Below are 23,666 nucleotides of genomic sequence, written 5' to 3' on the forward strand. Positions count from 1 at the left end.
CATTTTCCCATGGGGCAAAGTTGTGGCCTGCCCAGGCTTCTCCAGTCACTGGCAGCAGCGGTGGAGGACAGTCTGCTATACTGGAACTGCTGGAGCCCCAGTGGCTGCTAACAATACGCATCTTCCTGTCAAAGCAAGTGACAGGGAACAGAGACAGAGCCAGTGATACACACATGTAGTTCTAGGCTAAATCCCCCGTTCTGTAGTGAAGGGCTTTTTCAGTAGCATGAACTGAATCAATTCTGGGGGCTCCCACTTTTTGCAGATGAGATCAATCTATTTGCCCAGTATCACGCATTTTGGTTAAGCAGTGAAGCTGGAATTTTAAACTATTCTGCAAATTAGAAACTTCACCAAATACCTTCCGAGCTCGAGTTCCTACAAATATGTAAACATGTTGGCCAGTGCTCCAGATAAGATTTTGAAGTGGGAGTATTTAACTCCCCAATTTGTTTTAAGTTGGGAGTAAAATTATTTTTTTAGGGATTAATGAGTAAACTCTATTCCCAATGGGAATGTATTTAATAAGCAAATAAAAAAAATGGTATCTGTACACTTCATTATCCATGCACATTAAAATATACATCTCCCGCTCCCCCTATTCAAATCAGGCAGTAACAATATAGTGTCCTCCTGTGGCACTACATTCACTACTGCTCCACACATATTAATGGAGCTGTGTGGATGAGAACATCAGGGCAGGATCCTGCGTCTGTTTCCTATTTTTGGTGGGAGTATTTTCACTCCCAATTCTTTTTGTGTGGAGCAGTTGCTTAATTTTAGGGTGTCAAAGTGGCCGATACACCCCTTATCTGCAGGGCTGGAGTTGACTTTCAAGAACTACAATACTGTCTTGAAGAATGTACTTTCAAAGTAGACAAATCACATAATAAAACAACCTGATACAACTAAGCCAGCTGACAATAGCTAAATCTTATAGAAACATGCCAAACCAAAAGAGTATCTTTGTAGATTTATTTTCACATCCTGAATGGAAGACTGCAATTCTAAGAATGAAAAGTAATGCACGCCTGTAAACCCCCTTCTACTTTACAGCACATACCAGAACTTCAAGACACACAATAAAATACATTGGCCCTCATTACGACCCTGGCGGAAAGCGACTGACCGGAGCGCCACAGCGTAAATAGCGTTTCCGCCATTGTACGAAGGAGCAAAGTGCGGCCCATTCCGACCCATCGGGCACGAGCACCACGCCACGGCGGAAGTGCAAAGTCCGCGATGGCGGAAATGACCCCAAAACGGCCCACACCGCCGCCGTACGGCGCCCTAGGTGCAATACCGCCACCCCTCTTAGCGGTCACCGCAGTGTGCGCCTACCGGAAAGTACGGTGCCCGGAAATATATGGAAACGGAAGTTAAAACATGGGCCCGGAACGGGAAACATCCCGGCGTACACCTATAAAAACACTAAAACCACACAACCACTAAAATCACTACCCTGAAACACACCCCAACCCGTCAACCACCCTAGCGAAACCAAGAAAAATGGGAAAAGTAGCGAAGAAAGCGTGCGACCGCAAGCGGCAGGTCCACTTCTCCCGTGAGGAACTCACCGTGCTAACAGAGACCCTCCAGGAGAATGCTGCCGTCGTCTTCTCCACGCAAATGACCAGGACGGCACTTGCAAACAAGAAGGCCATATGGGCTCTGGTGGCACAGCGGGTAAGTGCGGTGGGGACCGCACCCCGCACCCCACAGCAATGCCGCAAGCGATGGGACGACCTGCGGATACGCGTCCGCAGCATACTCTCTGCCAACCGCAACATTGCCACAGCCACCGGGGGAGGTCCTGAATCACCCATCAAGTTGACCCCCTGGGAAGAAATCTGTGCCTCCACCATCGGAATGGAGAGCATAGAGGGAGTCGGAGGGATGGAGAAAGGAGTGCAGACATCCGAAGATTCAGGTAGGTGGGCCAGATAAAACAATGCCAAATCCACACAGTCCATCCATGTGAAGTACCATGCGTCCACATAGTGCAACAGAAACACATGTCCAGGAGAACGTCCACACACATCGGCCTGAAAGCGCACGTCAAAACCCACAATAAATACATAAATAATTAAAAACCCCTAATACACGCACTACACGTGCAGCAGGCACACCCTAACTGCAGGCTGCCAAACAACTGCACCCTCACTCCACACACAAATCAAAGCACCTCCAAGACCCCGACCCAAATCACCCTCAGGTACCACCCCAATGCATGTGATACAATGCCATTCCAATTCCCACTGACCCATCAATAACCCTCGCCCTCCTTTACTCCACCACAGGGTCCGATCCAAACGACGAGCTACAGGACACCCCTACCAGCACACCTGCAAAGAGGGCCAAGACCAACGGCCAGAGACCCTCCACCTCAGCTGCACGCATCAAGACACGGCAGCAGCACAAATCAGGTGGCAGCACAGAGGAGGGAACATCAACAGGCACCCCAGCAGCCAGCATGCCCACAACACCACCACCACAGGTCCCCCCAATGGATGCCACAGAAGGCACTGCCTCTGGTGGCAGCAGCACCATAGGTGACACCCCATTGATGGCAGCATGCTCGGACACAGAAAACGGGGATGCCGAAGTCAGATCCATCCATGACCTGTCCCAATCCCCCTGTCTGTCCCATCCCGTACAACATGAGGATACCACGCAGGGGCACCCACAAGACGACGACTGGCCATCCCCCACAAGCCCTGTGGCAAGGCAACATGAGGACAACAGCCCCTCTGTGACACCCCCGCAAATGGCCATGGCCCAGCAGAGGCAACAGTCCCTCGACCAGTTGATCGAACAACAGCAGCAACTGGCCACACTCCTCAAGGACCATGCCGATGAATGTGGGGGCACTAAGGCAGACATAGAAACATCAACTGAGACACTTAGGGCAGAAATGGAGAGAGGTACAGAGACGCTAAGGGCACAAATTGAGAGAAGCACCGAGAGCCTGAGGGGGGAACTGCATGCAACGTCCAAAGACGTATGTGCCGAACTTGCCGCAGTGCGCCGTGTGCTCACTGAGCTCTCGCAAACCCTTAGGGACATGCATGGACGTGAGCAGGCAGACACATCATCCGTTGCAAGTTCCGTCCAGGGCAGCCCCCAACGTAGATCTGGAAGGAACCTGCGCTCCACAGGCAGGGGTGCCCCTGATACCCGCAGAGGGGGCATGCAATAGCGACAGCCCACTGACAATGAGCATCTTTGGACACTGGTGTTCGGGGGGGAGGTAGGAGGGTGGAGGGGGTGTGTTGGGCTCACTTGGGTGGCGGGTCGATAGGGTGTTCAACATGATATCACATATGCCATAAAAAGTGCACGATCAACCAATGAGAAGTGTGGACATTGATCTTTGTGTACTAGGCCATCATAGGCGTACAGTCCATATTGTGCATGTCCCAGACACACGCAGTGCCACGAGTCCCGTGTCCATGTATCAGCCACCAGGCGTGAGTGCTAGAAGCATACATCAATGAGATGCTGACGAATGTCACGGGCCTCCGGTGCCTCGCAGACTCCATGAGGTGCTGCCACATCCCCACCCTCATCATGACCATCATCAGGTGCTTGCAGTTCAGCGTCAGGGGGCATGGGCACATTTCTACGTACGCACATGTTGTGGAGCATGACACATGCCATCACCATCTTTGCAACCTTCTCATGGCGGTACAGGAGTGCCCCGCCAGACCTGCTGAGGCAGCGGAAACGGGTCTTCAGTAGGCCGAATGCCTGTTCAATGACTACACGGGTACGTGAGTGGGCATGGTTGTAGTCCTCCTCACGCTGGTCCCGTGGGTTCCGGACTGGTGTGAGGAGCCATCTCTTCAGTGGATATCCAGCATCACCTGTATGTGGACGAGAAACGTATGATGTGGAATGCCATTGATATGTACGCACACCCCCCCCCCCCCTTCCTGGCAGGTCATTGCCAATTCACATACCCCACATCATCATGCATGTAATGAGACTCACCGAGTAGCCAGGATCTGTTCCCTGCGTGTCGCTCCATGTAGCGTGGTATTGTAGAGTTCCTCAAGACCATAGAATCATGGGTTGATCCAGGGAATCGGGCACAACAATGTGTAATGATCCTGTTGGAGTCACACACCATCTGTACATTCAGGGAATGAAATTGTTTTCGGTTGCGGTACTGGGCCTCCATGGCATGTGGGACGACCAATTCAACATGGGTGCAGTCGATGGCACCAATGCAACCCGGTATGCCGGCAAGTGCATGGAATCCCACTTTTGTGTTGGTTATTTCCTGCTCCGAGCGTGGTAGAGAGATGTAGTCGTCTGCGTGCTTCAGGAGGGCATCGAGCACTTGCAATAGTGTCCGTGAGAACAGTGGCTGAGAAATGCCATGCAACTGTCCGACTGTGTGCTGGTAGGTGCCTGTGGCCAGGAAGTGGAGTACAGACACCACCTTCAGTAGGGGTGGGATGGCGGTTGGGCTATCTATCATGCTGACAAGGTCAGCCTGTGTCATGTCCACAATGGCGGCTATGGTGTCCCGGTCCAGATGGTAGAGGGTGTGGATCTGCTCATCAGTGAGGTTGAACGGATGTGCTCGGAGGCGTGGAATTGCGGGCTGCCTGCGTGGTGGTAGTGGCTGTGCTGGTGGGCCTTGCTGGCCCTGCCTTAGCCTCCTCCTCCTCCTGCGTCTCCTCCGTGCGGCTGGTTGTAGTTGGTGTTCGTCTACTTCTTGGAGTCGGAGCACTTGCAGTGCTATCAGGTCCCCCAGGGCCAACATCGCGAGTCCTGCCGGTAGCATTTCGGTGTGGTTGTGGGAGGAGACTGGCTGTGCAATTTATGTGTTTTCAGGCTGTATGGCCTCCACCTGTGGTGATTGATTCCACCTGTGCAAACTGCTCTCCCCTTTGGCCGAGCACGTCCCGCGCACAACGCTGCAATTCGGGGAATTGTATCTTGCTATTGCAATCATGTATTTGTACCCGATGGCCGTGTAAGATTGGTTGATATGTTCATTCTGCTGTGGTCCCATTGTTTCCCATACTATCTGTGCAGTCGCGAACAGACTTGTGAGGGGTCAGTGGGACGTAGTACTCGAGTAACGGTGGGCCCTCATGCATCACTGTACCGAGTTGCAACGACGGGCGGGGCGTCCCATTCGTGGGTGAAGGCAGTTGCCATTTTCACACACAGCCGCACTCGATGGAATAATTAGTGATTTCAAACGGCCACAGATGCCTTTTCGACGTGATGTTGCAAATGAGGAATTCGAAGGGCGGCGCTTTCGGTTTCCAGCTAGCGGCGAGGAGATGCCCACAGGTCTGACTGCAAATGTAACGTTCTATTGTTCTATGTCCTTGAGACAGGGCCCATGGCGAGGGAGCAATGATTGATATGAATAGTTTGGGATGCGCAATAGCTACGTGGGCGATGAGGCCGTCCGTTCCCAAATACATGTTACTTCACAACACTGGAATTACGGGCTGGGGCACTGTGGATTTAGCAGGCTGCATAACGCACAGACTCAATGGATGTTTCTAATGTTATGTGAGTAATTATTCAGGCATTTTGGTCCCAGGATGAGGGAATGATGGATGGATGCATGGGCAGGTGATTTGATACAGAGTTTGCCATGTACAGGGCTTCTTGGGATCTATCCGCCTCCCCTACGCTATGTGATGCAGGGCTGCCATAGTGGGACCATCGTCCATCTGGCCTTGTTGAGCCCTCCCTGTCTCGAGGCGCCCTCAGACACTCGTTTGTGATGGTGTTTGCACCTCGATATAGATGGTTATGAGTCGCAAGTGGTTTTGGGGTGGTGATGTTCCTTTGGAGTGGGCTAGCATGCATATGGCTGTGGATTTCGTGTGATCATTGAAGTGAGTTGTTGGTATGTAGTTCTGATGGCCATTCTGTTCTTTTTCTTTTCTTTTGGTTGACAGGTATCTCCTCCCCTTTTGCCACTGCCATCTGTATGCCACTCCTGCAGATGGATTTTACTCCCGACACCTGCTGCTTCGTGTTAATCAGTGGAGCAGCATTACGATCTTATGGGACGATCGCCAATGGGCCACATGCCCTTACGCAGTACTGGTGGCTCGGAGCAACATTTCGGCCTTTCAGCTGGACTAGTGCCTCCCCATTGGGACGGCCCTGCGGTTCTGTGCGCTTCCATGTTGCCTTTTCGTACGTGAATGTGGCTCTGTGTACCATGGGGGAACAGGGCGACACACAGGTAGTGGCTGGTCATTTCTTGCGGAAGCAGCCCACAATGGTGATTAGTGTTTTGGAGTTCATGGCCTGATGGCTGTATGGGCTTGGTGATTTTGATGTGCATAAAATTTCTATTCTGATTTGGCCCGTGTAGCGTTTTTCTTTGCAAGTGATGTGGCATATGCCTATTTGGGGGGCGATGTATTGTGAGGAGATCTGCATTGGGTTCCAGCTTCGGGGTTTAGTTGCGTGGTACTGTGCTGTGCGCGTTTGCCTACGAAGCCCAGTGAGGTCAGGGATGGGGGCTGCCAATATGCCAGTTTGAATGTTGTCATGCTCAGGGGCGGGGGATTGGGTTTTGTGTAACAGATGCCGGTCAGCCAGGTGGACTGGTGGAATGATGTGGTTTTCGGAATATTGCTGGTCACAGGTGCCTGTGTTTGCGTGCGTTTCTTGGTGGGGGACTGTGGTCATGTCCATTGGGATGGCTTCTGTATTCGTGCCATCTGTGCCCTGCAGCTCCCATTGGCCCCTCTTGTGTTTCTTTTGTTCGTTGGCATGCATGGGTGACTTGTACATTTCAATGGTTGCATTGTGGCTTCATTGCACCTACGGGGAGTTGTACTTTGTGGGCAGGGAGCGGTGTACAGGCTCTCAGTGGGGCCGTTTACGGTTGATTCGCGATGCCGTACTTCTCGCCATGGCGGAATGGTACATTACGCCGTGCCTGATGGCGTTAGGTACATGTCCGCTAGGGTCGGAATTGGCGTACCGTTGCACCATGGTGGTGTTTGCGGTTTGGCATGGCGCGCGCGCGCGTGCTTGGTGCAGTTAGCGTTGGCGTTCACTACGGTGTCGCTAATGGCTTCGTACTTTGCGGTGACGGGTCATAGTCGCACCGAGCGCTATTCGATGGCGGTATTGCATTTCCGCCATCGTTTTTCGATTTCCGCCAGGGTCGTAATGAGGGCCATTGTGTGATAAGTTAAAATGCTTAGAGCCATGTAGTGTTTGTCGGGAAAACACTTCCAGGTTATTGATATGCACAATCTTTAAAACATCTGAATATCCACATAAACGCAACACATTTATTTGCATATCAACCTTTCAAACATCATGGATATAAAATAAGCTCTAACGATGGCAACATCTTTTGTGGCTCATTTTAATTGTCTTGGGAAAAGAAACTAGAGCTCTGTGTGGGCTTTCGTTTTTAAATTTCCCATCACATTTCAAAACACTTAAATACATTAAGAAAGTAAGTTCCTGGCCCTTGTTAATTTTCTGGCCACAGCCATGTGTGTGTCAGGCCCTGTTGATCGTTGCAACCTGTCCTCCACAAGAAAGCTCTGATTGCCAGCGAGTCCCGCAAGCGACGGACCAGCATATTGGGAGGACTAAAGCTCAATTAGCCCAATGGTGCTGCTCATGTGCTTCAAAATAGGGTACATTTTTTAAAACTCTGTACAAACATATCAGTGTGGCGTGAATACGATTTTGTGCGTGAGCCCATAGGTGTGTGTGCATGGATGTATACCTGAAGTGTCCGAGTGAGCAGGTGGGGGGAGAGGGAGATGACTGCTGTCATGGAGGGGTCAGTGCATGCCAGGGGAGGTGTGAATGATGCCATTGCCGGATGCCTGCAATGTGAGTCTGGCATTATTGGGCAAAGGCAATACAATTGTGTGCTTACCATGTAAGAACCGACACATATTGCATGGCCAGCACAAACAAGTCCTGTTACAGTGGTAATATAGGCATTATTGGGCCATGCCAACACAAGTGTGTTCTCGCAATGACAGTACTAGCACAAGCGCTTTCCTGAAATGGTAACACTGGCACAAACAGCCAGCATGTGCATGTCTTTTTACAGTATGGCAATATTGTGAAAAGTCAACATGAGTGTGTAGTTACAATGGCAATGCAAGCATATATTGTGAATGTGTTGGAAAATGTCTCTGCGTGCTATAGGTGACCTGGCTAATCGGTTTTTCATGGGTTAACTTGAAGACATGATTTTAAATTGTATGCCCTCTCAGCTGGTTTTTTACAGAAATATTACTGTCAAACACACCATTTTTAGGCATTTAACCCATCATTTTAAAACATCTATTCTTAGGTGGAACCTAAAAATTCACCAGCCACCGCTGATGACTTCTATGCAATTCCTGTATACTACAAATTGGCAAAGTCCCAGTGTATGTCCAGTCTGGACAGTCGTACTGTGCAACCAGTTTAACAATACAGCCTACACACAGTTTTTAAAATCCCTGATCCCTCCCACCTTTACAGCCTCAGTACATTCCCAGTTTCCACCATGACAGTATATTCCAAAATGCACAATGCCAGTATTTTCTATGTTGTTCAATATCACATACAGAATTCCAGTATACCGATTTCTGTGCTACGGAATTCTAGTCTCGCCCAAATTGGAAACATTCCAGTATATATTTTCAATCTGCACCATCCCAGTGTACTCCTAGTTGGACAATGCACGAGTAATCTCAGGTTGCTAAATCTCGGTATACTTCCCGCGTGGCAGCTAATATGCCACACTGAATGCATCCCAAATCCTCCCTGAGCATTATGGAGAGAGAGCAGATACCACAATAGGCCATGGAATGTGAAAGCAGGCAGTGTGATGAGGCTTACAACCCAGCACACTGAGCCATGGCTTTCCACCTACACAGGAGAGAGAGTGCCCGTAACAACACAAGGCGCAAACAGCTACACTGTCTGAACCTGATAACAAAAATAATGCAATGTGATTAGTTTCTGCTTAATTTCGCGCATTCTTTTTTTAGTTTTAGTTCTTTTTTTTGTTTTTTGAATGATCAGGCTGGGAGAAGGTGTAATGCCCATTGCGTGTTGTGCAATCGCGGGCAGCTACCTGTCGTTTTGCTTTTAGCAATGCCCTGTTGTTAATGGGCAACAGTTTGACTTTATGGCTGCAGCCACCCCATCCCATTCTGACCCTTTGATGAAGACACCTGCTCACTTTCAGGTCTGCCATGCGCAAGACAAAATGCAATGGGAAAAGGCAACTTAACACAGGTCTCTCCATTTCATTTCTTTTGTTAGCAAGCAGAGCCTTCCTTCGGCTGAGTGTTAAGTAAATTGACACATTGATGGGACATTTCCAAATGAAATACCCCTACACCCCCCAGTTACCTACTGCTAAGAAAATTAAATTGAGTAATGCAATAAAGCGCCTATTAAAGATTTACATCCATGATGTCTACTATCGTGACATGCAAAAAAGGGTTTGCTCTTATGTGGATAGTGAGTTGTCCTTAGCATCATGCATAACAGCAAGCTCGAAGTTTGTGACAAACAATCTTTATGCCAAGGTGACCTTACTACATCATTTCTTTCAGTGTCTGTCTGACAGTGCAAAACATACACTGTTGTAATCCAGGAGTTTTTTTACACTTGTTTTCTATTCATGGTGTGCAATTGAAGGCAAATAATATGCCTTTGGCTTAACATGGTTCTATTAGGATTTAACCCGAAATCTCAATGCCCCAATGGTAATCCATTTTACTGAGATGGGCCATACGGCTGACCAGGTGGAATGGTTTTGCATAGAAAAAGTTAGCACAAAACCAAATCCAACTATTAAAAAACTTAGATTACAAAGAACAAATGTGGATATTTAATCTAAAAACATTAGCATTGGGCCTTAATACCCTGGAACCATGGAATTCGAGTAACTAACCATTACTCACCATAATATCTGATATCTTTGGACCGTGAGTTTCTCAGTGCGAACCTTTATATATTAATCTTTATAGCACTTCACAAACAGCTTTTTGTGGAGGTTAGTCTTATAGGTGGTAAGTGTTACCAACTGCCTTTCCGGTCCATTTTTTTCCACCATTTTCTTCCACCATTTTTCCTGATGGGACTTCCCATAGTTATCCCTGGTTAGTTTATTTTGCCCATTGGCATCAGCCTCAACTTCATCTAATTGATTTCTCATTCATGGGTAAATGAGATATTGCTTTCGAGTGTAGATAAGAGACATCAGTTGTTGTTTCCATTACATCTGCAGTACTTATTATAATGTGCATAAATTAAATTCTTGCCCATACATAACTGACATTGTCTCTCTCTAAGTGCACTGCCGCAGCGCGTGTCATTTCCATGTTTTTTAGCATATCTTCGGTGCTTCAATTACAGGTTTTTTCCCTCGCGATCCTGTGGATATGTCCTGTAGCACACTTCTTGTGTTCCAATTACGTGCATCTTTCTCCTGAGATCGTGCGGCTATTTAGAATGTAGGCCAGTCTAGTTTGTAGTCACGTGACCGGTTACGTGATCACATGATGGTTTTTACGCGTATATCAACATCTTGGAAATGGTGATACTTTGTTGCACGCTACTTCCAATTGGACCCAGCTGGTGTACGGGTGATTAGCTGCCGTGAGAGTATGAGAGTTCCTTTGCTTAGGTAAACACTCTGCCGTGCGTTTGTTTTTCGAATCGCTCTTTGCAATTACTTCATATAGAAGGGAGCCCCATATATTTGGGTCTTCTACAGGCTCCACCCTAGCAAAGTGATTCTGTTTGTGGTCAGAAATATTGGGCACTTTACTTTTGAAATTTCTTAAATAGTAAGCTTTTCGATTAGCCGCATTTGATTAGCCGCATTTTTGTAAATAATTAGATACTGCACATATTAGCTGGCTTTGGTTTATGAACTTATTCTATCAATTTGCAGTAGTTTCCTATGGGTGTAGCCCATGATATAATTGTAAGAACAAATGGGTCCTTTTTCACATACTTAAATGTCTGTGTTGTGTTTAGGCCCACACAATATCAGGCGCAGCTCTCCCTGGATCCGGGGAGTCATCTTCACATTTACAGCCGCTGGTTGAACGAGTGTTCGGACATTCCCGGTAAGACCTGTTAGCACACCATTTTAAATTTATGATCTACATTGTGGGAGCCAATTAGGTGATGCGTACATGCCTTTTTGCCTTTTTACATCCTAAAGGGAGGAATTTTGGCGTTTATGCATTCCGTTGTTTGCAGGAACCTCTGCTGGGACGCTGTTATTTAGTTCATACAAGTGGACCCAGCTTATAATCAAAGGAAGAAACGTACAGCCTTCCATTGTGTGAATGAAGGTTAGTTAATATTCTTTGCGGTCACGGTCTTACACCCGTGGACGCATTTTTTTGGTCCATTGTTAGCCATTGCTAGGTCCTTTCTCAGCTGGATCTTAAGTATGTGACTTTTGTGTTCTGTCCACGAGCCTTCCATTGGCTGTAACAGTGAAGGTTCTATACAATGGCTTTGTCATTTGCGTGTATATCTGAAGTACTGACTTTGCCTATGGCCTGGTTCCACATTGTACCTGCCCCCCAGAGACACCAATACACGAGGGTAGCACTGCTTTCTGCCAGACACCTCAGGTCAATCCCGGAGACACCCTGGGTTGGAAGCAGGTTCCTGTATATGATTACCCATTTTTTTATTTTTCATTATATACATAATTTTTACTAGTGTTGTTTAGTGGTTTGCAAACTAGAACCCATATGTTGTTATATGTTCTCTTTCCAAGCAAAGGGGGTTCATACATTGATGTTTCCCATTTTTGTTTCTTCTTTCCTTTCCTATGTTAGAATATACTTTTGTTCCTCCTGATGAAGACGTCACTACACTAAAGTATATACGTCGAAACCGGTTGAGTTTGGACTAAGATGAGGTCGTGGTCAGAAAACTCTGGGACCCATCTTAATTGCCTAGGCCACTGATGTTACCTATTGTGGCCCGTCAAACTGATTTCATATTCTTTCTATAAACTTTTCAGATTAATCAATTGTGATGAATTTTCTTATAGATTTTATATTGTACATTTATTGGTGTTTGGTATGAGTGGTTTGTCTAATGGATGGATGAGGTTGAATGCTTGGATGATTGAATAAGATGATTTTTACTATATAGATATGTTCTTTTTAAATAAAAGTTGTTTCCTGCTATGTAAATTGTTTTTACAAGTGCAGATTTAATCATGATTTGTTTCGTACATTAAAGGATAGTTCCGGGACTTTTTTTTTATTGTTCCTATGGTTCGGCCATGTGTTTTTAAGCATAAATCGGTAGATCGTAGAAAACTTTCCTATGGACCTTACCCTACTTTTCGTCCATTAACGCACTCGAAAACATCCGCCATTTTATGATAATCCTCTCACTTGCCGCATCGCCCTGGCTCACCTGCTTTTGCGGCACTAAATCAAATCCCCCGCCCCTGAGCCTGACATCAGCAGACGCGTACCGCCCATTTCCCGTTTCGTGTCAACAATCGCTGCGCCTCAGCTAATGAAGTGTCGCCATGGAAATGGCAGGACGCCTCTTTCCTCAATAAGTATAAACAGACCGTTTCACAACACACAGCAGCAGATTTTCGAATCCATTCCTCTCTCTGTGTTACTTTGAGTATTCTGTGACTCGTTTCTGTGCTCTGGTCAGCTACCTTCGTTGATTGTAGCCCGTGTGAACAGATACCAGTACCACCGCTATAAATTATTTTACTTTCTTTACCACATAATGGCTACAATAATGCCGTATATGTACGAGCCCGAGTACACCGAGGAAGAACTACTGGAAAGGCAAGCACGCGAAAACGATGGGGATTCGGACGGCAGTTGGGAGGACCAGTCAACGGATGAAGAGCCTGGACCATGTCGCATGGACGGCGTCTCCACCTGGTGCACGTGCAATCGGTGCGAGCTAATGCCAACTGAGGAGGAGAACTGCTGCTGCCGAGAAAACTCGGGATGCCTGGCCTACATTTCGGAAGGCGAGCAAAGTCTGCAGGAAGGCGAGCAAAGTCCGCAATGCATCACCGAGCTGCCAGAGTTCAGGGAAGCCTGCCTCTCACGGACCGTGTTGAGGATGATGATGGTGCTTATGCACGAACTTCGCGGCACTGTTCGTCCGCGTAATCCGAGTAACGAGTAAGTATACTCTGGTTGTGATGTCAGTGATGCCACTACTATGTCATGGTCTTCTCCCACATATAAAATTACATCTACATATCATTCGAATGCATGTAAATTGGTTCCATATTGTGCATTTTCTAGATAGAATTTTATTTTATCGTAAACCAACACCCTGTCTACTGCACACGAACATCGCTTGCCTCAAGACGAAATATTTTGGATCGAGAGCAAATAAAAATGCAAATCGCTGAATATTCTCAAAACATTTGATGTCAAATAAATGTACTTTGCCAAATGTACAATCTTGCCGTTTGCTTTTAAACCACTGTTTCATATTCCGAATTGTGGCGCTGTATTGTGAGATGATCTAAGACCCTGTGTACAGCAAAGGAACATCGTGTGCCTCGAAACGAACTTTTTGGAACGTGAGCAAATAAAAATGCACATCGCTGAATATTCTCAAAACATTTGATGTCAAATAAATGTACTTTGCCAAATGTACAATCTTGCCGTTTGCTTTTAAACCACTGTTTCATATTCCGAATTGTGGCGCTGTATTGTGAGATGATCTAAGACCCTGTGTACAGCAAAGGAACATCGTGTGCCTCGAAACGAACTTTTTGGAACGTGAGCAAATAAAAATGCTAATCGCTGAATATTCTCAAAACATTTGATGTCAAATAAATGTACTTTACCAAATTTACAATCTTGCGGTTTAATTTAAAAGCACAGTTTCATATTCCCAATTGTGGCGCGCTGTGTTGTTTGAGCTCATCTGTGTTGATTTCCTGGTTCTGTGTGGAGTCGCGTAGAAGACGCCTGGGCGCGTTTGCCTACGCAGCTCAGTCACGTCACGGATAGAGGCAGGGAATATGAATGTTTTGATCAAGTCTGTTTCAGGGGTGGGGGATTTGATTTAGTGCCGCAAAAGCAGGTGAGCCAGGGCGATGCGGCAAGTGAGAGGATTATCATAAAATGGCGGATGTTTTCGAGTGCGTTAATGGACGAAAAGTCGGGTAAGGTCCATAGGAAAGTTTTCTACGATCTACCGATTTATGCTTAAAAACACATGGCCGAACCATAGGAACAATAAAAAAAAAGTCCCGGAACTATCCTTTAAATTAGTAACAGGTTTAATAAAATCCTTGATACTACATTTCTTGAATTGTTTCCTTTGGATGTTTTTCCGTTATCCAATTTCAAAGTAATACTCCCATCCAAAGTGTGGGGTCTCCTGTGTCTTTCAGATAACACATCTATTAGGATTTATACATGTTCAGATTACTTTACTATGTGATTGGTGCATTTTGCAAGTAATCCCTATAAGGCAGTATTATTGCAATCCTTGAAATCCAAAACCCAAATATTGCTACCAAGTACATTGAAATGTGCCAGCACGTGTTTCATGCAACACGGACGCCCTTCTTCGGGTCCCTTACCAAGAGAAGATTCAAAGGACGATCAAAAGCAGTATTGTTTACATGATTGCAGTGTCTCTTTTATGGCTTTATATTTCCGGAATTGGGGAGGAACTGAAGTTTGATTTATTGATGGCATCCTCAGCACAACAAATGAAGTACACTAATGCACAGCATGACATAGCAGATGCCAGCCCTCATGATATAGATGGTATGTGGGATGCCCTTTTCTCAACACATAGAGGGGTTTGAGAGGGTATAGGTAGTTTACTGTGCAGCCTTTTAATGCCGAATTCTATTTGATTGAATTGGTTCCTTCGAATTTCACTGAATATATATATGTGGGGGGTGGGTTAGGTTAATAATAAATGTGGGGGGGTGTGAGGTGAAGTGGACGGGAGTTTCCCCCCACATATAATTATATGGGGTGAAATGGAAATATTTTTAAAAAAAGAATTCGATGAAATCGGATTTGCCAAAAACCATTTGATAAAATCACGTAGATACATGGTGAGTATGGCTAGATCGATAAGGGAGGTCAGCTTTTAGGCTTTCCACGATATCTGGGTGACAATGTTGGTGTGTGGTTGTTTATTGCGCACTAGCTTCTCTCTGACGATTTTGTGCGTCAGTTCCCTCTAAACTCAAAAATGATAACCTGGACCTTCCTCATTATGTTCCCATTCTGCCTGGTCCCCCATGACACCCCTTGTACAGGGTCACACTTTCGCTTACACCCCAACGGCCTCAGCAGACTAGCCTGCCCCAGACATTATCCCATACCCTGCCCCACCCCCTTCCTACCTAACATCAACCCCTTCCAGCCTACCTCCTCCATTGACTCTCATCGCATAGCAGACACCCCCAGCCCCCAAGAAGCATCACAAACTACTCCCATCGGCCAACCCACTATCACGAACCTTACTATCAGCAGATCCTATCCCTGCTCAGGATTATCGAGATTCACCCGACTCAGATCCAGAACACACACACCCGCATCCTTCCCCAATCTAGGCAACAAACAAAACATAACCTTTACCAAATCTGCCCCTCACTGCACACGCCCTACACCCCCGACAGACCAGATATCACACGGCCTGATCGCACCCTCCCCCCGCACCCACATCAAAAAATCATGCATCACCACCGAAATCATTAAAGGTGCACTCATCAATGCGAGATCTGTAGTCGCCCATGCCTTAGACATTGCAGACATTATCACCGCTAATGATCTCGACTTCATAGCTATTACAGAGACCTGGCTCCACCCAGCATCTGGCCCCTCTCTATCACTTGCTATACCCAATGACTATACCATCTATCGTGCAGACAGACAAACAGCTAAAGGTGGTGGAGTAGCCGTTATTGCAAAAAGTTCCATCAACATTAGACACATACAAAACCAATCACTGACATCAGCGGAATTACTCACCCTCAAACTATCCACAACGCACACAAGCACTATCACCATCCACCTCATCTACAGACCGCCAGGCCCCATACTATCCTTTAATGACGACATAGCCCTTCTACTCTCTAACAATATCAAACCTAACTCTCGACTACTCATCCTAGGAGACTTTAATCTAGGTCTCAATGATGAGAAAGATGACAAAGCTCACACTATCGCCAACACTATTTCAGAATTAGGACTCACCCACCATATCGCACAACCCACACATAACAAAGGACGCATCCTTGACTGGATAGCTGACCTCAATTGCAACACTACCATCCTCTCCAACACTCCATGCGCCTGGACCGATCACCACCTTATTACCTTCACCATCAACAAAGGCACTCAAACACCAGGGCCCTCCTCCAATGCCCCACCCACACTCACAAGAAACAACAAAAATATCACACTAGAGAAACTCCTCCCGTTACTCCAACCCATCATCGACTTCTCACCCACCATGACCAACCCTACTGAATTAGTAGATCTATACAACACAACTATCCTTAAGGCCATAAATATCATAGCACCACTCAAGCTTCGGAAAGCCAAACCAAGAGCACACCTCAATTCCTGGTTCACCCCCAAACTAAAAACACTCCGCAAAGCCAAAAGACAAGCTGAATTAGCATGGAAACAGTCACCATCCACCATTAACAAGACATCCTACGCATTAGCATCGAACATCTATAAAACAGCCATCATCCAGTCTAAAAAAAACATGTACAATGAAAGAATCAGCAACGCCAAATCTAATACCAAAGAGCTCTTCAATATCCTGAGAGAACTCGAATCACCCTCCCCCATTCCAGACACCTGCAACAAAGACATCCACTGGTGCACGAACATCCAGGAAGCACTCCTAGGCAAAATTGCCACGCTACAAGCCAAAATCTTGACAAAGAAAGAAAGCCTCACCCTCTCCGATAACATCACCCCCTCTACACACACCCACACCACCCCCCAAAATGATGACAATAACCTCTTTGAGTTTTCCACCATAACCATTAAAGAGGTTGAAGAAATAATCTACTCCCTTAAACCGTCCAAATGCCAAGGCGACACTTGCCCAGCCCCTATCATTAAAGATGCTGCCAAACAACTTGCTCCCTTCATCACCACCCTCATCAACGCATCTTTCACCTCCAACATAGTGCCCAACAACCTCAAGGACTCCTGGGTTCTTCCTTTACTCAAGAAGCCCACCCTTGACCCTAATGTCCCCACCAACTACAGACCCATAACGACTGTACCCTTCCTACTAAAAATCCTCGACAGAGCTGCCTATCTCCAGATACAGAACCACCTCGAGAAAAATAACTTACTAGGACTCAGACAATCAGGATTCCGCCCCAAACATGGCACTGAGACCGCCCTGATTGACCTTAAGACACAGATGGACAACATTAAAGACAATGGTAAACTAGCCCTCCTTCTCCTCCTTGACTTATCGGCCGCCTTCGACCTGGTCAACCACGACATCCTCTGCAAACATCTATCCTCAGCAGCCAAATTCTCAGATAACGCCAACGCATGGATCCATTCCTTCCTTAACAACAGATCCATGAGAGTCTTCGCACCCACAGCCTCTGCCATCCCAGCCCCAGTCACTTGCGGTGTCCCCCAGGGCTCCTGCGTCTCCCCCACTCTATACAATGTATTCACGAAACCCCTCTTTGACATACTGGACCGCTTGGGTGTCATCTACACCAACTACGCAGATGACACCCAAATACTGATCCCTTTAACAGGCGACTACTCCACCGACCTCACTGCTCTCAACAACATTTATTCCATTATACAAGAATGGATGGCCAAGCATGGCCTATGCCTTAATGACGACAAGACCGAGCTTCTCCTCCTAGGTTCCCAACCCAGACTTAATAAACTCGACAAACTCTATCAAGCATTCACCATAGACGGCAATAACATCACCGTCTCTAACAGCGTCAAAACCCTAGGAATCTACCTCGACTCCTCCCTCACACTGACAAGACAGATCAACTCCATCTCTTCAGCCACTGCTTACACTTGTAAACTTATCAATGCCAGCAGACCTTACCTCTCACCATCCAACTGCATCACCTTAGCCAGAGCGCTAGTCCTTTCCAAAGTTGACTACTGCAATGCGCTATACTTGGGAACCAGTCAGAAAAACATCAACAAACTACAAGTCACACAAAACAACGCCTTGCGAGCAGCCCTGAACATACCCAAACAAGAACACATCTCGGACGCCAGACGCACCTGCCATTGGCTATCCATACCACAAAGAATTGAATATAAAACCATCTCACTCACACACAAATGCCTAGCTAACCAAGCACCCAGATACCTATCCGACAACCTCAAGCACCACACCCCAGCGCGCCCTACCAGATCAGCTCAAACACACTGCTTAAATATCCCAAGATTTAAGCTCCAAAAAGCAGGTGGCTCCAGCTTCCCCGTGCTTGCCTCCAAACTTTGGAATTCACTTCCACTCGAGCTGAGATCAGAACCGTCCTTTCACAGATTTAGACACAACACCAAAACTTGGCTTCTATCCAAAGAAACTGCCTAGCCCTACCGCACTAGCATGCACCAAGACTGTAAATTTGTAAATATGTAATCGATTTGTACATTTCTGCTGCATTATTCTTGTTGTATTCATTATTCTTGTTGTATTCATCGCAAGCGCCTGGATGCCCTAGGGCCAGGCGGCGCTATACAAATAATAAACTAAACTAAACTAAATCAGTGTGGTAGAGACAGTAATCTCTTGGCTAAAGGCGGTCAGGCTATGCAGCTTTCCCAAAAACATGGGTGTCAGTGTTAGTGTGAGATTGCTCATTCATGTGGTAGGTTTCAGTGGTCTCTTGGCTTGGAGTGGGCAGGGCATATGGCCATCAAGGACACCTGGGTATCCATGTGAGTGTGACATTGTGCATCCATGTGGTAGGTGAGAGTGGTCCCTTGTCTTGGGGTGACCAGGCTATGTGAACCTCCAGGACACCTCAGTGTCAGCGTCAATGCGTGACTGTAAATCCATGCAGTAGGTGAGAGTGGTTGCTTGATTAAGGGTGCTTGATTAAGCCGTTGGTGCCTTGTGTGACACTTGGGTACCAATGTTACTAGTCTGTTCTTGACAGTAGATCCACAGCAAAGCCTCAGGTGAAGCAGGGGGGGTCCATAACAAGGTCTCCGATGGGGCATATTTGACCCCACAGTGAATATAACAAGGCATTTAAACATGCCCAGGGGTTCAGGAGATCCAAGTTCCCTGCTACTTCCTTCTCATTGACTATAACTCACCCAACCCTCCTCCTCCCACTGGCTCTCTGCAGACAGCCCATAGTATCACTTGTAAATGGGAAATGCATTTAGGGCAACGATGCAAGTTCTGAGGCACACATTTCTCTCTCTCTCTCTCTCTCTCTCTCTCTCTCTCCCTCTCTCTCTCTCTCTCTCTCTCTTTCTCTTTCTCTCTCTCTCTTTCTCAGAAGACCTTCAAAAGGACCTAATATATCTATTCATAATTCCAACCACTATCCTTTAGGGAATGGATTCAATATCAACGTGTTAGTCACACGTTTTATATCCTAATTTATACAAAGTGCACACAATCCTACAATTTTTTCAATTTGAGTTTCAATTGCTGGTCACCAGCATCTTTCTCTTACCTTACACTTGGTTATTGTGATGCCAGGATGACCCTCATGTGCTAAACGAATGATCTGTGCTCTCAACAGCTATGTGAGGTCGTGAGCCATCCATTTTCAAAAGATAACTCTTCCTTAACCATGAAATACTGATTATACCTTTCCTCCAAGTTAATTTATTTTGCCCATCCTTCTCTAACCCATTGTTCCACTTTGTTGAACAATTCATCTTTTCTACTGTATTCCTCCCATCGTCTACATTTAGAGCTTCCATTATGCCACATACTTGTTCCTCAATTTCTTTCATGCCTTCTTGTGTCATTTATGTGCCATTCATGAATTAGGTAAAGGCACCCTTGATAAGAAATCAGCCACACAATTTATTTTACCTGGCAGGTATTCAATTTTTGCAATTGTATTACATTAGTCTTAGTCCCAATCTAGCAATTCTAGGTGTCGCCTCTGACTTACTTTGTACTGTCAAAGTGTCTACTAATGGTTTATGATCCAGTCTCATAATACATTGTGTTCTGCCCCTCAGCAACAGGCCAACAATTATCTTTATACTACCAAATACTGTGCTTCAGTATCTGTCAATGCTCTGGATGTGTCAGGTTCCATAGTAAATAGGTGGTAATTAAAGAATTATTATCCTTATGTTCTTTGTTTATTTCATTGTTAGGTTTAAAAACTAAATGTAGTCCTTTCACTGTTAAAATGGTTGGGCCTTAACTTCCATATTCAGAGTACTGCAGATACCCCAAGCCAAGATGGAGGGCAGAGGCAGGAGTTCTGATTGGGTGGCAGGTTGACAATGGTGTGAATCCCAACATTCTAAACTGCCTTTCATTAGTTTAGTTTCCTGAGCTGGTCATGTTTCTGTTTATCTCCTATGTTTTGGGCCTTGGAAAACTCATAAGAAAATATCTTCAAGACTAAAAGAAAAAGAAACAACTCATTCAAGTTACATCTACTCTAAAGAAATTAATTTTCCCTGTGGAAGAAAACGCTGTGAGGTCTTCTAAAGCAAAAAATAAGCTAAGTACTTTTTATGTAATTAATCTAATTGAACTGCCAAAGTTAGCCTTATCTTCTGTTATTTTCTCCTCTAAAGTGCAAGGATTAAAGCTTCGTCTTTTTTTTAACATTGACATTGGAAAACCAGGGGAGCTCCAGTCAAAAGTTGATTGCGTGCGCGCGCACAAGAAACTGTTTATTAAACACTGCACTTACCTTGTCAGAGTCTTCGTGTTCGGGTTCCTGTTTGAAATCGGCAGCTTCTGCGTCACGTTTAATTTTCTTCTGAGGAAAAGGAAGTCCCCGCGGTGATTGATTGTTCCTGGCTTCAGCTGAGAAGAAAAGCAGAGACATTACTGTCGCATTCTGGATGACGAAAAAAGGTGAACTCATTCTTGTTTAAAGAAAACAAGGTAAGCCTGCATGTTTAATTCATTAAAAGACGTCGTGTTGTGAAGCCAGTGTTTTTACATGGCAAACTCATTCATCAGAGATTAAGTCATGAAAACATGATATTTAAAGGCTATTAAAGTTAATGACTGCACAGGCAACCCTGTTTTTTAAAAGCAGCACAAAGAAGGATATTTATTTTTGAGCCAAGGTATTTTTAACAAAGAGGAAAATATATAAGACTTGTGTACCATATTATATGAGGAATCTTCCAAATGCATCTCATTACATGCAAAGACGTTTTTTGAGGAATAACTTTACTTTAAAACTGCACTCAATATTAAATGGTATTTCCTTTGGTTCTTGAACTATTTCCATAAAGAGAGGAAAATGAAATGGAGTGAACTGATTAAGGAAATAGTATCATTTTAAGGAAAACAAAAGATTATTTCTGTGTTTTCAACTATTTTTTGAAGTGTGCTTCATTCAAAAGACTCATCTTCTTGAGACATTCTGGAGTTTGTGTTCACAGTTTTATTGACATTGTTTGGAAACACATTTTCTTTTCTTCAAGTTCATTTATTTCCACAAGGAACCTCCATCAGTTTAGTCACTTGTAATGACATTCAGTTCATTGGTTTTCAGCAGCACAGTTATGAAACATGACCACCAAAGTTTGCTTTTAGGGTAAAAGAGTTGGAGTTATTTCAAAACTAAAAAAAATATATAGAAATAATTATCATCCTCTGGGCTCTTTGCAGAGGGTATTCAGGTAGGATTGTTGATATTCATAAAATAATAGTTGTTTAGTTTTGTAATATTATTTAATGCTTAACAATTTTCATTCATGCAGAGACCGGATGAAGATAGAAGATCCAGTGTCTGATTTGTTATTTTATCCACTTTTCCCCCTTCCCCCCAGGGGTGTCTAGTACTCAGCTGTTCAGTTTAGTTGTGAGCTAGACATCTTAGTGGGATCGTGGGACTCAGCAGCTCCTGCGTTGGATGTGGATATTACCAGCCTGACAGAATGAAAGGCCCAAGTAGTTAACTTCGCCTGAGCTGCTGAGACCACTTCCCAGAATAATTATGGAAGCCTTGGGGGATATGATTAAGGAGTTGAGGGAAGAATTAAGGGTTTCTATAAATGAGAATGTCCTTTTAAATAAAAAGATTGAGGAGTTAAATATTAAGGTTACACATATTCAGGAAATGTCAGAAGAAAGGTTGGTAGGTAGGAGAGAAGAACAGATTTTGGAACCTCCAGTTCTGGAAAGGGAAGGTTCTAGACAGAGAGGAGATTCTGGTTTAGGAGCAATTGGAGGTTTAAAGTCTTTAATTTTACCGGTGCCTCTGGCACCACCTGAACGTTTTTCTGGTGAGGCTAAAAGATTTCAAACATTTTTCACTCAATGTGAATTACATTTTTTAAGTAGGCCGGAAGTGTTTTCTTCTGATATGTCAAAGATAACATTTATGATATCTTATCTTTCAGGGGAGGCTGCTGGTTGGGCAGGAGTGTTGGTTAAACAAAAGGATTTAGCTTTGTATGATTTTAAGTTATTTAAGGAGGAGTTCAGTAAGTTATTTGATAAACGTCAGGAATCCTTACAAGTTGATGGTGAGCTCCTTGAGTTAAAACAGGGGAATCGAGAGTTAGTCAGTTATATTACCCAATTTAAGACTCTAGTTGTTGAAAGTAACTGGCCAGAAGAGAAGAGAGCATCCCTTTTTACAGAGGTTTAAGGGATGAATTGAAAGACGCCTTGTCTGGGGTGGTAAATAGACCAACTTCTTGTGACGCCTTGATGGATTTAGTTGTACAGTTAGATTTTCGCCTCTATGAAAGAAGATTGGAGCGTAGGAGGGGAGACAATAAACAAGAGAATAAATCTAATCCTAGATTTGATAGACCTAGGCAGGAGTTTGTAAATAGAGATTTTAGGTCAAAAAATTCAGAAAGTTCAGGAAGAATTAGAGGACCTCTTTCTAAGGAGGAAAGAGATAGGCGAAGAAATAATAATCTCTGTCTTTATTGCGGAAGGAGTGGACATTTTCTTGGGAACTGCCCTTACACTCCAAAGAAAGTACAAAATCCTGACGGCAAGAATCATCAAGTAGCCAATACTCTTCAGGCGGCAGTTCCTCACATAACAATTAATGTATCCTTGATTTTTGAAAAGAAATTGGTGGGTAGTGGTCCTGTGATTATTGATTCAGGAGCAACTGGGAATTTTATGGATTGGGGAGTAGCAAAGAGTTTAGGTATTTTTTTAGTGAAGAAGGTTTTATCTGAGCAGGTTAGTTCAGTGGATGGATCAGAATTAACTTCAGGACCAATCACACATGAAACTTCTCCCTTACTAATGATTATGGCAGGGAACCATGGAGAGGAGTTGATTTTTGAGATTATCGATGCTCCACAATTGAAGATTATTTTAGGCATGCCCTGGCTTACACATCATAATCCTTTGATTGATTGGGGCAGAAGGGCGATTGAATTAAATTCCAATTTTTGTAAGGAACATTGTTTTGAAGGTAAATCCCTTGAAGATACTCAGATTGATGATGTTAAGGGTGCAAGGTT

At 45.1% G+C, this 23,666-nt stretch overlaps 1 protein-coding gene across 3 annotated transcripts in view; it reads right to left on the reverse strand.

The window, feature by feature from the left end:
- Positions 1-23,666, reverse strand: part of LOC138580486 (syncytin-A-like) — a 50,260-nt gene that overhangs the window by 22,645 nt on the left and 3,949 nt on the right. For 2 of the 3 annotated variants that reach the window (XM_069651062.1, XM_069651064.1), the window contains exon 2: positions 20,906-21,021. Coding sequence is in view for 1 of the 3 variants with exons in the window: in XM_069651064.1 (XP_069507165.1) it covers positions 20,906-21,021 (116 nt within the window). In the remaining 2 variants the exon portion in view is untranslated. Of the gene's footprint in view, positions 1-20,905; positions 21,195-23,666 lie in introns of those variants that run through there. The other variant, XM_069651063.1, reaches the window with a different exon arrangement.

Source organism: Ambystoma mexicanum, chromosome 3p, assembly GCF_040938575.1.
Source record: "Ambystoma mexicanum isolate Mex_15411 chromosome 3p, UKY_AmexF1_1, whole genome shotgun sequence".
Lineage (NCBI taxonomy): Eukaryota > Metazoa > Chordata > Amphibia > Caudata > Ambystomatidae > Ambystoma > Ambystoma mexicanum.